Genomic DNA, 14,991 nt, shown 5'->3' with positions numbered 1-14,991 from the left:
ATTGAAGCCCCTGGGCCCCAGCAGGCAGTTAGTGTGTTTCAGGGCTGGAGAGGCAAAGGAAAAGTGCTCTACCACTGGAGTCAAACCCCCAGCTTAGGGTATTTTGATATGCTTATATATGCATACAATGTACCTTGATCAGACTTATCCCCTCCTTTACTCTCTCTCCTCTCTCCGCTACCCTTCACAAACCAATCATAAACAAGCTTCACTGTCCCATTTTCACACATGTACATAAAGTATTTTGACCTCCTTCCCCCTCTGTTCACCCTGACCTGCTTCTCACTATTCTACAAAAATTCGCTGAGGTGTATTCTCTGCTGAGTCCTACAACCAGACAAGCCAGCTACAGTGGCTCACACCTGCAATCCCAGCTACTCAGGAGGTAGAGATTCAGAGGACTGGTTCAAAGTCAGCCCAGGCAAAAAGTTTGAGAGATCCTCCTCCTAACCAGTAGCTGAATATGGTGGTGCCCACTATCACCCCAGCTGTGGTAGAAGTATAAGAAGGAGGATTGCAATCCTCCTATTTAGGATTGCTGGCCTACTCAAAAAGGGAGATCCTATCTTAAAAATAACAACAGCACAACAAGGAGTTGTACTGCTTAAGCACAGCCTAGGACTTGAGTCCCAGCTTGAATGGAGGGTGTGAGCCTGTGGGTGACAGCTGACACCCAGAGGTAAATAAAGCTCCTCCCAGGTGCTGGTGGTGGTGCCAGCAGGTGAAACCCAGGTGAAGAAGAGGGTGGGGGACATGGGTACATATTGAGTGACTGCCAGGCTCACATGTTCATTGGGAGAAACATGGAGCAGAGCCTTTGATCTGTGGTAGAGGGCGGCGAATCCTCCGGGAGACCCCACCTCAGGCTCCCTTTGGAGTTTGACTATTTCTGTGCTTGCATGCCTGCTCCTGGTCTGTAGCGTGATTTGGGCATCTCTGGGCCCTGGGAGGGGGCAGGAGGATTTCAGGGTACCCTGGGCTCTGACTGTGGGGGACGCTCACTCACAACAAGAACCCCACTGTTGCAGGGGCACACCGTGGGAGGTGTGCTCTGCAGGAGGGTGGGCTGTGTGGGGACAGATGGGGAGGACCGTCCTTGCCCCTGAGGTTAGAGCTGGGATCTGCTCTGTCCACAGGGACTTACCTGAGGTCTAAGAACCCCTTCGATACAGCTTTCTAGGGGTGCATCTGAGGACACAAGGCATCATGGCTGCGTGGTGAGGCTGAGTGGGGAAGGGGCTGCAGAGGAGGAAGGTGGGGAGGAGGAGGAGAAAAGAGAGGAGGAGGAAGAGGAAGAGAGGAGGCTGAGTCTTCAAATAATCTCTTTCCAGGGTGCCTGAACTGTCCCTGGCAGGGGCCTCAACTAGATCCTCGGACTTCCCCCTTGGGGGCCCAGAAAAGATTCTGAAGCTACCCACAAGCCCATGGCCATTGGAGCACATCACCGTGCAGCCTGGGGGATCTGTCCAGCAGGTGGTCCTGAAGAAGATCCAGGAGCTCTCTGGCACAGTACGAAGGAAGCAGGCAGCCATGGGAGGGGAGGTGCAGGGCTCAGTTCCTCCTTTGGTGGCTTCCTGTTTCATGGCTTAGATAAGACTTCCACCGTGGTGGAAGTCCCTATTTAAGTTTTGTTCCCTCCAGTCCCCAGGCCTAGCACTTGGGATTTACCCATTGAGATGACTTCGGGTACAAATTCCATTACCTTCTTGTGCAACTTTAAGCTTCTATTTTCAGCTGTGCTGGAGATTGGACTCAGAGCCTTGAGCTTGCTAGTCAAATGTTCTTCCACTTGAACCACATCCCTAATCCTTTTGCTTTTAGGTTTGTTTTTTTTTTCCAGCCCCAGCTGGTTTTGGGTCTTGATATCCCTACCTCTACCCTCTGAATAGCTGGGATTATAGGTATATGTTTCCATGCCTGTGCCTTTAAGAGTTAAAGGACTCTAGCTATCTCTTTGCCAAGACTGAGAGACAGTGATTCACCTAGCTGAGCTGTTGGCTTTCGCATCCCTACAATGGGAGAAACAAGGGCCTTGAGAAGATTTAATGAGATGTCCCTGTCCCAGCAGGACAACCAAGACCCCTTCATGGTGGCCCACCTGGACATGCTGGTCAGCCGCCACGAGACCTTCTGCCGGGCGCTGCCCCAAGTCCAGCCCTTCTATGCTGTGAAATGCAATAGCAGCCCCTGGGTGTTGCGAGTCCTGGCCACCCTGGGCGCAGGCTTCGACTGTGCCAGCCAGGTAACCAGCGGCTACTCACTCCCCCACAAGCCTGTGGCTTCCTGGGGGGGGGCAAAGACCAACGGTGAGGGGGCCTGCACTAGGAACTACAGCACCCAAAGCAGATGTGGGAAGGTAGATATTTCTCTCTTTTTTTTTCCTGCTTAGAAAATTTATTGAACATTATTCTTGCATCACACTTAAGAAAAACTTCAATGTTCCCTGAAGGCACCCTTCATTTCATATGATTGGTATTTTTTGTAGTAAAAATACAATTAAATATGAAATTAGTAAAAGGCAGAATATAAAACTTCATGCTGAGCAAAAACAAGTCCAAAAAAAGTCACCATATATCCACAGAATATTTCCTATGGTACATGTTTTCTATGTAAATCATATCTTAATGCAATTTTTAGAACCATATTTAAATAGCTTTGCAATTTGTTAATTGTAGGTATCCTATTTTTTTCTTCCACCACGTAATATACTGCTTATATTAACATTGGCTATACCTGCTATGATCCACACAATGTAACCAAAAGCTTTTCTTTTCTAAAGAACTGCAGTTATTTCTCAAGGTTTGAGAAATCTGGTCCACCTTTTGTGTAGTTTCCTGAGATTTCAGCTCCACTGAAGTCAAAGCCAGGATTTTCTTTTTGGAACCTCTCTAATGTGAGCTTTCTCTGCATTTGGTCTTGTACCCAAGGATCAGCGGCATATTCAGATTCTAGAAGGGAAGTCCAACAGTTGGCTGCGTCTCTCTTTGTCTTTGTAAGAACAATGCGGACCATTTTTCTATCCTCCAAAGTCCATGTTCCTTCATCAGCTATAGTGGAATCAAAGAGCTTGCCCTGACGCCGAGCCCGGAGTTCGTTTTTCGGTTTCCATGTCCATTTAGGACACGGACAGGATCCGGTGTTGAAGCAACTGGGACCCAGAAAAGTTGACAGCCAAAGCACGGCGGCACCAGGCTGGAACGCCTCACGGATCACGATGCCCACAGGGTGCCCGGCCCACACGGCTGATCCGATATTTCTCTTTTTTTTTTTCTCCTTTTTCTTTTGGTTGAACTCTGGGCCTAGGTGCTGTCCTTCAGCTCTTCGACTCAAGGCTAGGGCTCTACCACTTGAGCCACAACGCCACTTCCAGTTTTCTGGTGGCTAATTGGATATAAGAGTCTCACAGACTTTCCTGCCCAGGCTGGCTTTAAACTGTGATCCTCAGATCTCAGCCTCCCTAATAGCTATGATTATAGGTGTGAGCCACTGATGCCCGGGAATGGACATTTCTTTTTGTTGTTGTTATTTGTTTGCCAGTACCAGGGATCAGGGTTTTTTGTTTGCCCAGCTTGTTTGCTGGGCTGGTTCTCTACCATTGTAGGCCTTCCTCTAGCCCTGCTTTTTGCTGTTTAATTGAAAATAGAGTCTTGAAGACTCTGTTTGAAGCCCAGGCTGGTTTCAAATGTGATCCTCTAGACCTCAGACTCCTAAGTAGCTAGGATTGATTACAGGCATGAGCTGCTGGTGCCTAGTTAGTGTTGTTTTTTGTGGGTTTTTTCCTAATTATTATCTTTAGCTGGGTACTGGTGGCTCTTGTCTGTAATTTTTTGTTGTTGTTGGTTGTGGGGCCTAAACTCTGGGCCTGAGCACTGTCTTTGAGCTCTTCAGCTCAAGGCTAGCGCTCTACCACTTGAGCCACAGCGCCACTTCCATTTCTTTGGGTGGTTCAGATAAGAGTTTCACAGACTTTCCTGCCCAGGCTGACTTCAAACTATCATCCTCAGATCTCGGCCTCCTGAGTAGCTAGGATTACAGATGTAAGTCACCAGTGCCTGGCTACAAATGAATTTTTGAAGGAACAAATGAATGAGTAACTTTGGTTATTCATTGCAATGGGCTGTGTGACCGGTACTGACACCTAAGCTAGGGAACAGAGCGCACATGCTTCTCGCCTTGAGCACGGGTCGATGTACGCAGGCGTTGGTATAGCCACTTCACCTTCCTGAGCCTCAGTTTCTTTCTCTTTAAAATGAGGCTGAGCCGGGTGCTGGTGGCTCAGACCTGTAATCCTAGCTACTCAGGAGGCTGAATCTGAGGATCACAGTTCAAAGCCAGTTGGGGCAGAAAAGTCTGTGAGACTCTTATCTCCAATAAACCACTCAGATAAAGCCAGAAGTGGCACTGTGGCTCAAGTGGTAGAGTGCTAGCCTTGAGCACAAAGAAGCTCAGGGACAGTGCCCAAGCCCTGAGTTCAAGCCCCAGGACTGGCAAAAAGGCTGACTCTGATTTCCTGGTAGAGAACAGGGGGCTTGGTCAAGGGCAGTCTCATTGATATAGGTCATTGCTCCTGTCCCCGAAGAACGGAGGCAGAGCATTGGCAGACCCCCAACGCTAATGCTCACCCCTGGCAGTGGGAGCTGGAGCAGGTGTTGGGCCTGGGTGTGGCCCCCTCTCGCATCATCTTCGCCAACCCCTACAAGGCCGCTTCCCATATCCGGTATGCTGCCCGCCATGGGGTGCAGCTCCTGACCTTTGACTGCGAGGAGGAGCTGACCAAGGTGGCTCAGCACCACCTAGGGGCCAGGTGAGAGGGGCAGGGGTGGGTGGAGACAGCCACAGGGTAGAAGGCAGTCCCCAGGCAGCCCCAGGGCAAGGGCAGGCAAATGAGCAAGCACCAGAGTTTGGGTCATTGGGTCCAGCACCTTCCCTGGTGTTTGTCTCTGCCAAATAAACACTGGGGTCTGTGCACAGACGCAGACAGAGCCTGACATGACACCTGGCATTTGCCATGTCATGAGAAAAGTACTCACACTGGAGTCACAGCAGGGCTCCCATTTCAGATTCATCCATCACCCACTGGGTGGCTGTGGGAAAGAAGCTTAATGTCTCTGATTCTGTAGCACAAGAGCCTGAAGAAGGTCTATTTATAGTTTTAGCCTTTTCCTACTTGCTGTGCCCTGTGTCTAGTTTGTGGGTTTGCTCCTGGGGGCTTCGTGGTTGGTAGTGCAGATGGCCCCGGCTGGGGCTGGTGGGGAGGTGGGTGGGGCTCCCGGTCCTGTGCACCCCTGCCCCCCGCTGTGCCCCTCCTGCAGGCTGCTTCTCCGGATCCAGACTCAGCACAGCCAGAGCACCTTCCCCCTCAGTGGCAAGTTTGGGGCCAGCCTGGAGGAATGTGGACACCTGCTCACATCTGCCAGAGGGCTTGGGCTGGCTGTGGTTGGAGCCACGTAAGTCCTGCATGGAGCACACTTGTCCTGCATGGGGGCAAGAGTTCTACTTCCACGGCCCACCCCGAGCCCTTGACTAGTGTATGCCCTGGCCAGCCAGGGATGCCTGGCCTCATAGATGCTCCTTACTCCAGGTGATCTCTCTCTCTCTCTCTCTCTCACACACACACACACACACACGGTTCCCCTTTAGTGTCTTGGTGCCCCTTGAACCCAAGGAGGAGGACAGCTTGCTTGCCTGGCCTCAGTCTGTTGGCCTTGGTGATTCACCCAGCCTCTGGGAGCACTGGATGGGAGTGTTGGTGCCATGCCCTCCGAGGAGCAGAAGGGGGGTCTTCTTCCTGGTGCTGACAGCGACCCAGGCATGAGCCCCTACTCCATGGTCATGTGGGGAGGGGTGTCTAGCTGAGGTCCTGGATTTGTAGTGCGTTGAGCTGCCTGACCTGCGCTGTTCTATACCGCCCGAGTGGGTGTTTCTAACCACAGTTCCACCCGTGTGTCTCCCATGCCCCTGGTCACGGCCTGCTCAGCTTTCATGTGGGCTCCGACTGTCACACACCCCAGAGCTTCGCCCAGGCCATTGCGGACTGCCGGCTGGTGTTTGAGATGGGCCGTGAAGCTGGCCATGACATGAACCTCTTGGATCTGGGAGGGGGATTTCCTGGAGCAGAGGGCTCCGAAGCCAGGTTTGAGGAGGTAAGAGGGACTGCCCAAAGTGGACAGTGGGTAGAAGCCTGTGTGCAAGAGCATGTGTGTGTGAGTGTGTGTGTGTGAGGGGAAGGCTTGTGAAATCTTGACTTGTATGCAGGCACTGGGGCTCATCTTTGGTCAGAGATCTTGTCTCAGAGAAAAGAAATGCTAAGGACTGGACTCAAAGCTTTACACTTGCTACACAGGTGCTTTGCTACTGGAGCCATGCCCCCAGCAACTTGTTTTTGCTGATACTGGGGTTCGGACTCAAGGCCTCATACTTGCTTTGCTTGCTTGGCTGGCCCTCTACCACTTGAAGCATGTCTCTGGACTGACTTTTTTTCTGATTATTTGGGAGATCGAATCTTGGAGATTTTCCTAGGGTGGCTTCTCACCTTTAACCTTTGGATTTCAGCCTTCAGGGTAGCTAGGATCTTAGATGTGAGCCATTGGCACTCAATTTCCATAGCTCTGCGCACACGCACACATTTACATAATACATATACGTATATGTATGCATGTATGTGTATATTTATCTTTTTAAACTTTATTATTATCTTTAAGTAGTTGTACAAAGAAGTTCCCATTCTACAAAACAGCATACAAGGTATCTGACAACATTGTCACTCATCCCTCTTAACCCATCCCTTCTACTTTTTTTAAAGTTGAAATAGGTAATTACATAAATTTCACATATTTCACAGTATTGTGGAATAGTGATACATAGTTAAAGTCACAAACACATTTTAACTTTCACAAGGCAAATTATGATTATCATGGTCTATAAAGTCTGTGAATTCTAGAGCTTTGACAATACAAATTATTTCTTCCACATCAGGTGATGATTACATTTCTTTCCTTTTGCTTAGTGTGGGCTGTTCCCTCTTTCCCTCTCATTCCTCATTTCCTATCACTGTTTTTGGGTTGCTTAGTTCTTTTTCTTCTATGTCCAGTGCAGCTGATGGCCCCTTTGTTGTGTGTTGTTCTATTTCCCACTTATTCTGTTCCTCCTCCTGGCTTCCCTCTGTTGCGTGCATATATCTACCATATATACACATATGTGTGTGTGTGTGTATATATATATATATATATATATATATGGTCAAGAACTATTTATCTCTCTCTATATGTACATCTATATGTATACACACACAATATAGTTTTGGTGGTACTTAAGCCCTATGAACTTGTTAGGCAAGCACTCTACCACTTGAGCTACACCCCAACCCCTCTAGCAACTTCTTGCATTGAATATTTTTTTGGGGGGGTCCGGTTGTGGGGCCTGAACTCTGGGCCTGGGCGCTGTCCCTCAGCTCTTCAGCTCAAGGCTAGCGCTCTACCACTTGAGCCACAGTGCCACTTCCGGCTTTTTTCTTTTTGCTTATGTGGTGCTGAGGAATCGAACCCAGGGCCTTGAGCATGCAAGGCAAGCGCTCTACCACTGAGCCACCTTCCCAGCCCTGCATTGAATATTTTTGAGATGGGGCCTTAAAAAAAATTCCAAGGTGCTGGTGGCTTATGCCTGTAATCCTAGCTACCCAGGAAGCTGAGATCTGAGGATCACAGTTCAAAGCCAGCCTGGGCAGGAAAAGCTGTGAAACTCTTATCTCCAATAAACCAGAACACTGTAAGTGGCGCTGTGGCTCAAGTGGTAGAGTGCTCACTCACCTTGAGCTGAAGAACTCAGGGACAGCGCCCAGGCCCAGAGTTCAAGCTCCATGACCGAAATAAAATAAAATAAAATAAAAATTCCAGGCCCGCCTGGCCTGCCGTCCTCTGACCTCTACTCCGCTGGGGATGGCAGGCAGGTCCACTGCACTTCCTTTGTAGCCAGGGTAACAGGTGCACAAAGCCATTGGTTGAGATGGGGTCTTTCAGACTCCTCTTTTGGCCTGGGCTGACCTAGACCCTCCAGCCCACGATCTCTGCCTGCCAAAGAGCTAGGATTACAGGCTTGAGCTGTTGAGCCCGGCCTGATGAGCACTCTTTTGTCTTACAGTGCAAAAGTAGGTGTGTGTGTGTGTCTGAGCATGCATCTGCAGAGGCCCCACGGCCTTTAGGTGTGTTGGCTGCTAGCCTTGGTTCTTCAGGCAGAAGTTTACAGTCCTCCAGATCCAGGGAGCGTTCCCTCATTGCTGAGCCTGTGTTGGTTGAAATAATTGCACCTTCACGCTGCTCAGAGGGGCAGAGGGGTGTTTGCATCTGTCGCCTCCTCATCGAGGGGCCTGAGCATACGTTCTAAAGTGCCAAGCTCAATGCACAGGGACGGACATTGTCATGGAGGCTGGATCTGTCCCCACAGATGGCAAGAGTGATCAGAGCTGCCCTGGCCCAGACCTTCCCAAAGGAGACTGGCGTGAAAGTCATGGCAGAGCCCGGCCGCTTCTACGCGGAGCCCATCTGCACCACGGCCGTGAACATCATCGCTAAGAAGGCCGTGCGCATGCCCGGTAGGTGCAGATGCCTGGTAGGTAGCCCCCTGGGGGCGGGAGGGAGGGGAGAGCTGGCAACATTGCGGTGTCCCCAGGCCTGGCAGAGAGGATGTGCACAGGATTTGGGCACTATCCCTGCATATCTAATAGAGGAAACAAGATTAGAATTGGGTAGTAAAATAAGCCTGCCAGTGTCACTGTTTCTTAAGAGAAGGTCTTACTATATAGCCCAGGCTGACCTTGAACTCAAGATCCTCCTCCAAGCTGCTGGCCTATAGGTAGGTACAACCACACCCAGCTCAGCATCACTGGTTTATGTTCTCTAGTAGACAGGGAGGGGAAGTCCAGAAACCCAGGTATTCACTTCCTGAGCAGTTAGTGAGTCTGTATCATATAGAGAAACGTGTCACCTGCAGAATATAGTTCACAAAGCCTGTTCCTGCTGGCTCACGCCTGTAATCCTAGCTACTGAAGAGGCTGAGATCTGAGGATCATAGGTTGAAGCCAGCTCGAGCCACAGGATCCATGACATTCTTATCTCCAATTACACACCCAAAACCACAAGTGGAGCTGTGGCTCATGTGGTAGAGTGCTAGCCTTGAGCACAAACAGTCAGAGACATCTCCCAGGCTCTGAGTTCGAGCCCCAGGACTGGCATGTACATGCACATCCATGCATGTGTGCACATACACACACACACATACACGAAAATACAATTACTACAGGCATCCCATGGAGAAAGGACACAGAAATGAGCAATCCATTACACAGAGGCCATTGGTTCTGTTCTGCATCACACAGCAGGTGCTCAGAACACTGGTCCAAGAAGAAAGATGAAGATTCGGGAAGGATCCTAGCTCAGATTCTCTTGTGGACTTCTGCAAGACTCAGTTTCCCCAACTATAAAGTGGGGAGTGTGTCGTTAAGCGGATTTATTTAATGCTCTTAGAATAATGGTGGGGTTTCAGCACCTATGAGCTATGCCGGAACACAGAGGGCAGAGCAGTGGGGGGTCTCTCACGAGAGCCAGTGGCTGAACTTAGAGAGCCCAGGCCTGAGAGTGGAGGCCTGGTACAGGCTCTGAGTCAAGCATGGGAGGGAGGAGAGGGAGGAATCTGGGCAGGAACTCCTGGGGCGGAGGCCTTGTTCAGGAGGTGAGGGAGGGCAAGGGATGGCCCAAGCCCCGCCCACTCCAGCCCATTCCCCAGGAGGCCTCCGGAAGCTGATCTACTACCTCAATGATGGCCACTATGGCGTCTTCCGAATCTTCCTCCGGGAGGCTGTCCCCAAGATACCCATCGTGGCAAAGGTAAGGGGGGGGGCCTCTTGGGCCCTGAGGTCACCAAGTCCAGCCCTGTGCCCTGAGAGATGAGGTGGGGGGTGGGGGGTTCAGGATGTTCCCAGCTCTGCCGACAATCACACCAGATGTATATACAAGAAAGTGTGTGTGTACATCTATGTGTGTGGCCGATCCACTCACACTTGCACAGGTGTGTGAGTCTGTGGATGATGTATAGTTGTCCTGAAGCAGCAACATTTAGAAACGGTTAGATGTTTCTGTGTGTATCTCTATGTGTGTCCACGGGTGTGTGCTTGTGTGAGTGTGTATGTGTGTGGTTATGTTTCCAGGATCCGTGAACAATGGAGATGTAGCGGTTCTCTGCTTTCCGTGATAGTCACTCGGGAAGCTTTAAAAAGCCCACCACTGCTGGGCACCAGAGACTCACACCCGTAATCCTAGCTATTTAGCAGGCTGAGATCTGAGGAGCATGGTTCAAAACTAGCCCAGGAAGACCTGTAATCTTCCATTAACCAGCAAAAAGCTGGTGGAGGTGGGGGGCTGGGAAGGTGGCTCAGTGGTAGAGCGCTTGCCTTGCATGCATGAGGCCCTGGGTTCAATTCCTCAGCACCCACATAAGCAAAAAGAAAAAAGCCGGAAGTGGCGCTGTGGCTCAAGTGGTAGGGCGCTAGCCTTGAGCTGAAGAGCTGAGGGACAGCGCCCAGGCCCAGAGTTCAGGCTCCATGACCAGACCCCCCCCCAAAAAAAAAGCTGGAAGTGGGGGCAGGGCTCAAGTATAGAACACCAGCTTTGAAAAAAGTCTAAGTGACAGCACTCAGGCCTTGAACTCAAGCCTTTGAATGGATACACACACTTTTATGTATGTCTCCCCTCCAAAAAAAAAGCCCTCACTGCTCAGACCAGACATCAGAATGTCTCAGAAGCATAGACCTGGCTATCAATCCTTATATATACAAAAAATTAAAAAAAAAACAACAACCCTGTGTGATGACAATGCACAGTTAACTCTGGGACCTTGAACTCGGAGTGGAGATTGGAGAAATTCTCCCCTGGCAGGGCCAGGACGTGTTGTATAAAATATAAGCTCCGTGAGACACGGCCTTTGTTTGGTTCAGCATTGATCCCAAAGGCAGAGCCGACTGCCTGGCATGGGTGGCCACTCAGTCATGGATCACTGTGACTGGATAAATGGCGGTGTCCTTGCTACCCGTCCTCAGACACATGCTTCCGCCCACCCAGGGAGAGGGGGGGGGAACCTATTGTATTCTTTCTCCTCTGAGTGCCCCTCTCCTTGCTCCCGACAGGAGTTCCTTTGCAAGCCCCCCCTCTTCCCCTGCACCCTCTACGGACCCACATGCGATGCCTTTGACAGGCTCTTCCTGGACGATGTGCAGCTTCCTGAGCTGGACGTAGGCGACTGGCTCATTTTCCCCTCCATGGGCGCCTACACCAGCTCCATGAGCTCCACCTTCAATGGCTTCCAACCTGCTGCCACCTGCTATGCCATGAGCCCCCAGCTCAGGTGCGGGGCGGGGGTGGGGGAGCAGCAGGGGGCAGGCAGTAGGGGTATCTTATAGGAGCTTGGAGGTCCCAGGCCTGGGAGATGCCCTGAGTCCCCACTGGCCCTGGTGAGGCCCAGTGTAGCTGGCTGCATTTGACACTGGCCTCTGCCTATGTGTTTGACCCAGCTAGGCCTCTGTTACCTTGGGACTACATGAGGCAGCCTCAGAGCTCACTGCAGGTCCTCAATGCGACCCTCCCAAGTCCTACCTACTCTGACCTCTGGCACTGGCTCCTGGGTTCTCCGGGTTCTCTGATGAGCCCCCGCACCAGTCCCAGGCTTCCCCACGGTCCCAGGGATTCTCTCTGCCTGAGGAGGGGGAGGGGATCTATAACACACCCCAATGGCACCACCTTTTTTCACAGGAGCTTACTGGAGACAGCATCTTCGGCAGGACCAGGTCAGAACAGAGCCGGTCCAGCTGCTGGTGTGCCCGCCCGTGTCGGGGGAGGCTTGGGGCAGGAGGGTTCTTGGAGGGAGCAGGCTGCTTCTGCACTGTCGGGGCCACATTTGAGATACGGAGATGTTGTCACCCTATGTGCCTCTGAAACACCAGCCAGCCCCCTCACCAGCTAGACTGTGGGTCCCTGGGGAACCGAGAACTTTTGCCAGCTCACCAGCGTCCCCTGCTGGCCATGGAATTTTTTACACTTCAAAGACAGTATTTGGAGGAATTGTAGGCTCAAAAAGAGAATTGTGTCCTACAGGGACGGAAGTTGGCAGAGGGGCATCCTGCAGGCAGGGGAGGGGACCCCACAGGCCAAGCCACTGCCCCAGGGGCGTCTTCCAAGCTTGGCTGATGAGGCCTTCGCCCTCCCACAGCCCTCAAGTCCTCCCACTTCCTTGGTCAGCATCATGGTTGCCACCCAGGCAAGGCCGAGGAACCTTCCAGCATCCTTAGACTGGAAAGCATTGTACCCCAGGAATAAGAGGAGGAATGGCTGCAGACACTTTGCACGGGAGGCAGAAGATCTGGACACCTTTCAGGACAGCATGATGCTCACTGGGCAACGCCCTCCCCAGCCTGAGAATCGGGAGTGGAAACACTGACCCCACACTCACTGTTTGTAAATGCGAACAGGAGTGGGCTTTAGAGAAAACAAAGTCATGCGTGAGCGCAGGAGATGAACGCTGGCGAGTTTTGTTAGTCCTGTGCGACTTGTGCGAATCTACCATCCACCCACCCATCCACCCATCTGCCTGTCTGTCTACCCATCTACCCATCCACCCATCCATCCTTCAACCATCCCTCAGCGATCCATCCATTGTCCACCTGTCCATCTGTCTTCCATCCATCCATTCACTCAGTAGCAATGTGAGGGCCTCATCTTTCTGATACTGTCTTGGCACAGGTGACACATGGACAAGCCAGACAGAACCCACATTGTAGAGCTCATCTTCCAGGTGACCAAAGACAGACTAAACAAAACATAAATAAATGAACAAATGTAGTGGAAAGCAAGGCTGAGAGGAAACTGAAACACAGCCAGGGGAAGTGAGCAGCAGAGGGCTGTGAGGGGCTCAGGGGGCCAGAGGCCTCTCTGAGGGAGTTGAGACAGCAACCAAGACCTGGGGAAAGCAAGCAAAGAAGTCATGTGAGTAGCAGCTTGGAAATCCAGCAGGAGGAACAGCGAGGCCGCAGGCCAGGTGGAGAGTGTTGAAGAAAAGCAAGAAGGGGCTGGGGTGTGGCTCAGCCATAAAGTACTGGTCTAGCATTTGAGAATGCCTGTATTTGATCTCTAGGATTGAGAAAGAAAGAGAGTGAGAGAATAAGGAAGAGTGAAGGAGAAAGAAAACAAAGGAAAGAAGGAAGGAAGGAGGGAAGGAAGGAGGGAAGGAAGGAAAGGAGAGATGGAGGGAGGAAGGGAAGGAGGAAAGGGAGGGAGGAAGGCAAGCCCCTGCAGCCCTCAAAGCTTGTTCTGCCCACTTCTGGTCCAATGGTAGTTTTTACTCACTGGAGACTTCACAATGATCCCACTTACCATGAGTTGTCTTTTTTTTGTTGTTGTTGTTGCCGGTTGTGGGGCCTGAATTCTGGGCCTGGGCGCTGTCCCTTAGCTCTTCAGCTCAAGGCTAGCACTCTACCACTTGAGTTACAGCACCACTTCTGGCTTTTTCTGCTTGTGTGGTAATGAGGAATCAAACCCAGAGCCTCATGCATGCAAGGCAAGCACTCTACCACTGAGCCACCTTCTCAGCCCCGAGTTGTCTAATTATTACATGTCAGATGGCTGACTGCCCTCCATCCAGGGCCAGGGTACATGTGCATCCCCAGGGGTGGGGGATGGGGGGCGGCGTGGAAGGAGGGGGGAGCAGGGTTCACCATTTAACCACTGTGACTTACTGCCACCTATTGGCAACCTTGCCACCTTGCACCTTTGTGATTGGATCCAGGAAAGATGATTGAAAGGAAGCTAGGAAATAGAAGGAAATAAACAAATCAGAGAACAATAGGTTGTGCTGGGAGCTACAACAGAATTCAGTGTCAGAAGGAGATGACACTGAGAGATCAGACAGGATAGGAGGCTGGAGAGATGACCCCAGAAGGAGCCACAGAGCTGTAAGGTCTGGGTGGGTTCAGGCACAGGGTGGCCAGTGAGGTTGAGCCCATGCCTCAGCCCACAGCTGAGGCAGCTCAGGTGCTGATCAGTCTCCACCTAGCTGACCACCCTCCTCGACCCTCTATCTTCTCTTGTCTTATGAAACTTCAACCTTGGCTGATGATAAAAAGTTATTACTAGCCAGGCACCAGGGTGGCTCATGCCTGTAATCCTAGCTACTTAAGAGGCTGAGATCTGAGGATGGGCAGTTGGAAGCCAGCCCAGGAAAGAAAGTCCTTGAGACTCTTATCTCCAATTAACCACAAAAAGCCAGAAGTAGAGCTGTGGCTCAAGTTGTAGAGCACTAGCCTTGAGCACAAGAAGCTCAAGAACAGCTACCAGGCCCTGAGTTCAAGCCCTAAGACTGTCATAGACTTATATATACACCACCACCACCAACAACAACAACAACAACAAAGAGATTACTATTCTTCTATGGAAATTAAAGCTTAACCGCTAACAGATGTGACTGGTTTGAAGGCAGCATGGAGATCATTTCCATAATGATAGCAGGAACTCCTGCCACGGAGTAAACAATCAAAGACCTGATCAGGATAGGATAAGGCTGGGCATGGGAGCTCATAGGGGAGAATGGGACACAGTGGAATCAGTCTTGCTTTGTAGCTGATGTCATGTTAATTGTGTGTTTGTGGTTTTGTCTGCTGCTGACAGTGAACTCTTCTCTCTGTGCACACACACGTGCACATGGGCTTACACTCATTGCCTAGGCACTGTCCCTTTAGTACTTTTGTTCAAGGTGAGCTGTCTGCCACTTGAGCCACAGCTCAATTTTTGCTTGTTAATTGGAGATAAATGTCTCATGCACTTTTGCACCCTGGCCGCCTTCAAACTTTGATCCTCAGATCTCAGCCTCCAGACTTGCCAGGGTTACAAGCATGGGCCACTGGAACCTAGTACTGTTTTATTTACTTTTTGAGGCAGTGTAGCTCAGGCTGGCCTC

General features: G+C 51.0%; 1 protein-coding gene and 1 pseudogene across 2 annotated transcripts; one reads left to right on the top strand and one right to left on the bottom strand.

Annotated features, from left to right (window-relative positions):
• Nucleotides 1-1,206: 1,206 nt before the first annotated feature.
• On the top strand, nucleotides 1,207-12,359 carry LOC105988770 (antizyme inhibitor 2-like). Its single transcript, XM_013020496.1, has 11 exons — nucleotides 1,207-1,217; nucleotides 1,332-1,509; nucleotides 2,069-2,242; nucleotides 4,632-4,804; nucleotides 5,313-5,447; nucleotides 5,978-6,143; nucleotides 8,440-8,587; nucleotides 9,778-9,878; nucleotides 11,174-11,391; nucleotides 11,796-11,830; nucleotides 12,253-12,359. The coding sequence occupies exons 1-11, from the start codon at nucleotides 1,207-1,209 to the stop codon at nucleotides 12,357-12,359; spliced, it is 1,446 nt and encodes a 481-aa protein (XP_012875950.1).
• On the bottom strand, nucleotides 2,611-4,562 carry LOC105988762 (annotated as a pseudogene). The gene is made up of 2 exons (XR_001175217.1): nucleotides 4,502-4,562; nucleotides 2,611-3,242 (listed from the first exon to the last, which is right to left on the bottom strand). The product of XR_001175217.1 is annotated as a nudC domain-containing protein 2 pseudogene (transcript).
• Nucleotides 12,360-14,991: the final 2,632 nt, after the last annotated feature.

Source organism: Dipodomys ordii, unplaced genomic scaffold (genome assembly GCF_000151885.1).
Source record: "Dipodomys ordii isolate 6190 unplaced genomic scaffold, Dord_2.0 Scaffold51, whole genome shotgun sequence".
Taxonomy (NCBI): domain Eukaryota; kingdom Metazoa; phylum Chordata; class Mammalia; order Rodentia; family Heteromyidae; genus Dipodomys; species Dipodomys ordii.
The sequence above is the reverse complement of the archived record's forward strand: the minus strand, read 5'-3'. Positions and strand labels throughout refer to the sequence as shown.

Coding starts and splice junctions, on each gene's coding strand:
- LOC105988770 (XM_013020496.1), top strand. Junction 2,243..4,631: donor GCTTCGACTGTGCCAGCCAG/GTAACCAGCGGC, acceptor CACCCCTGGCAG/TGGGAGCTGGAGCAGGTGTT. Junction 4,805..5,312: donor CAGCACCACCTAGGGGCCAG/GTGAGAGGGGCA, acceptor CCCCTCCTGCAG/GCTGCTTCTCCGGATCCAGA.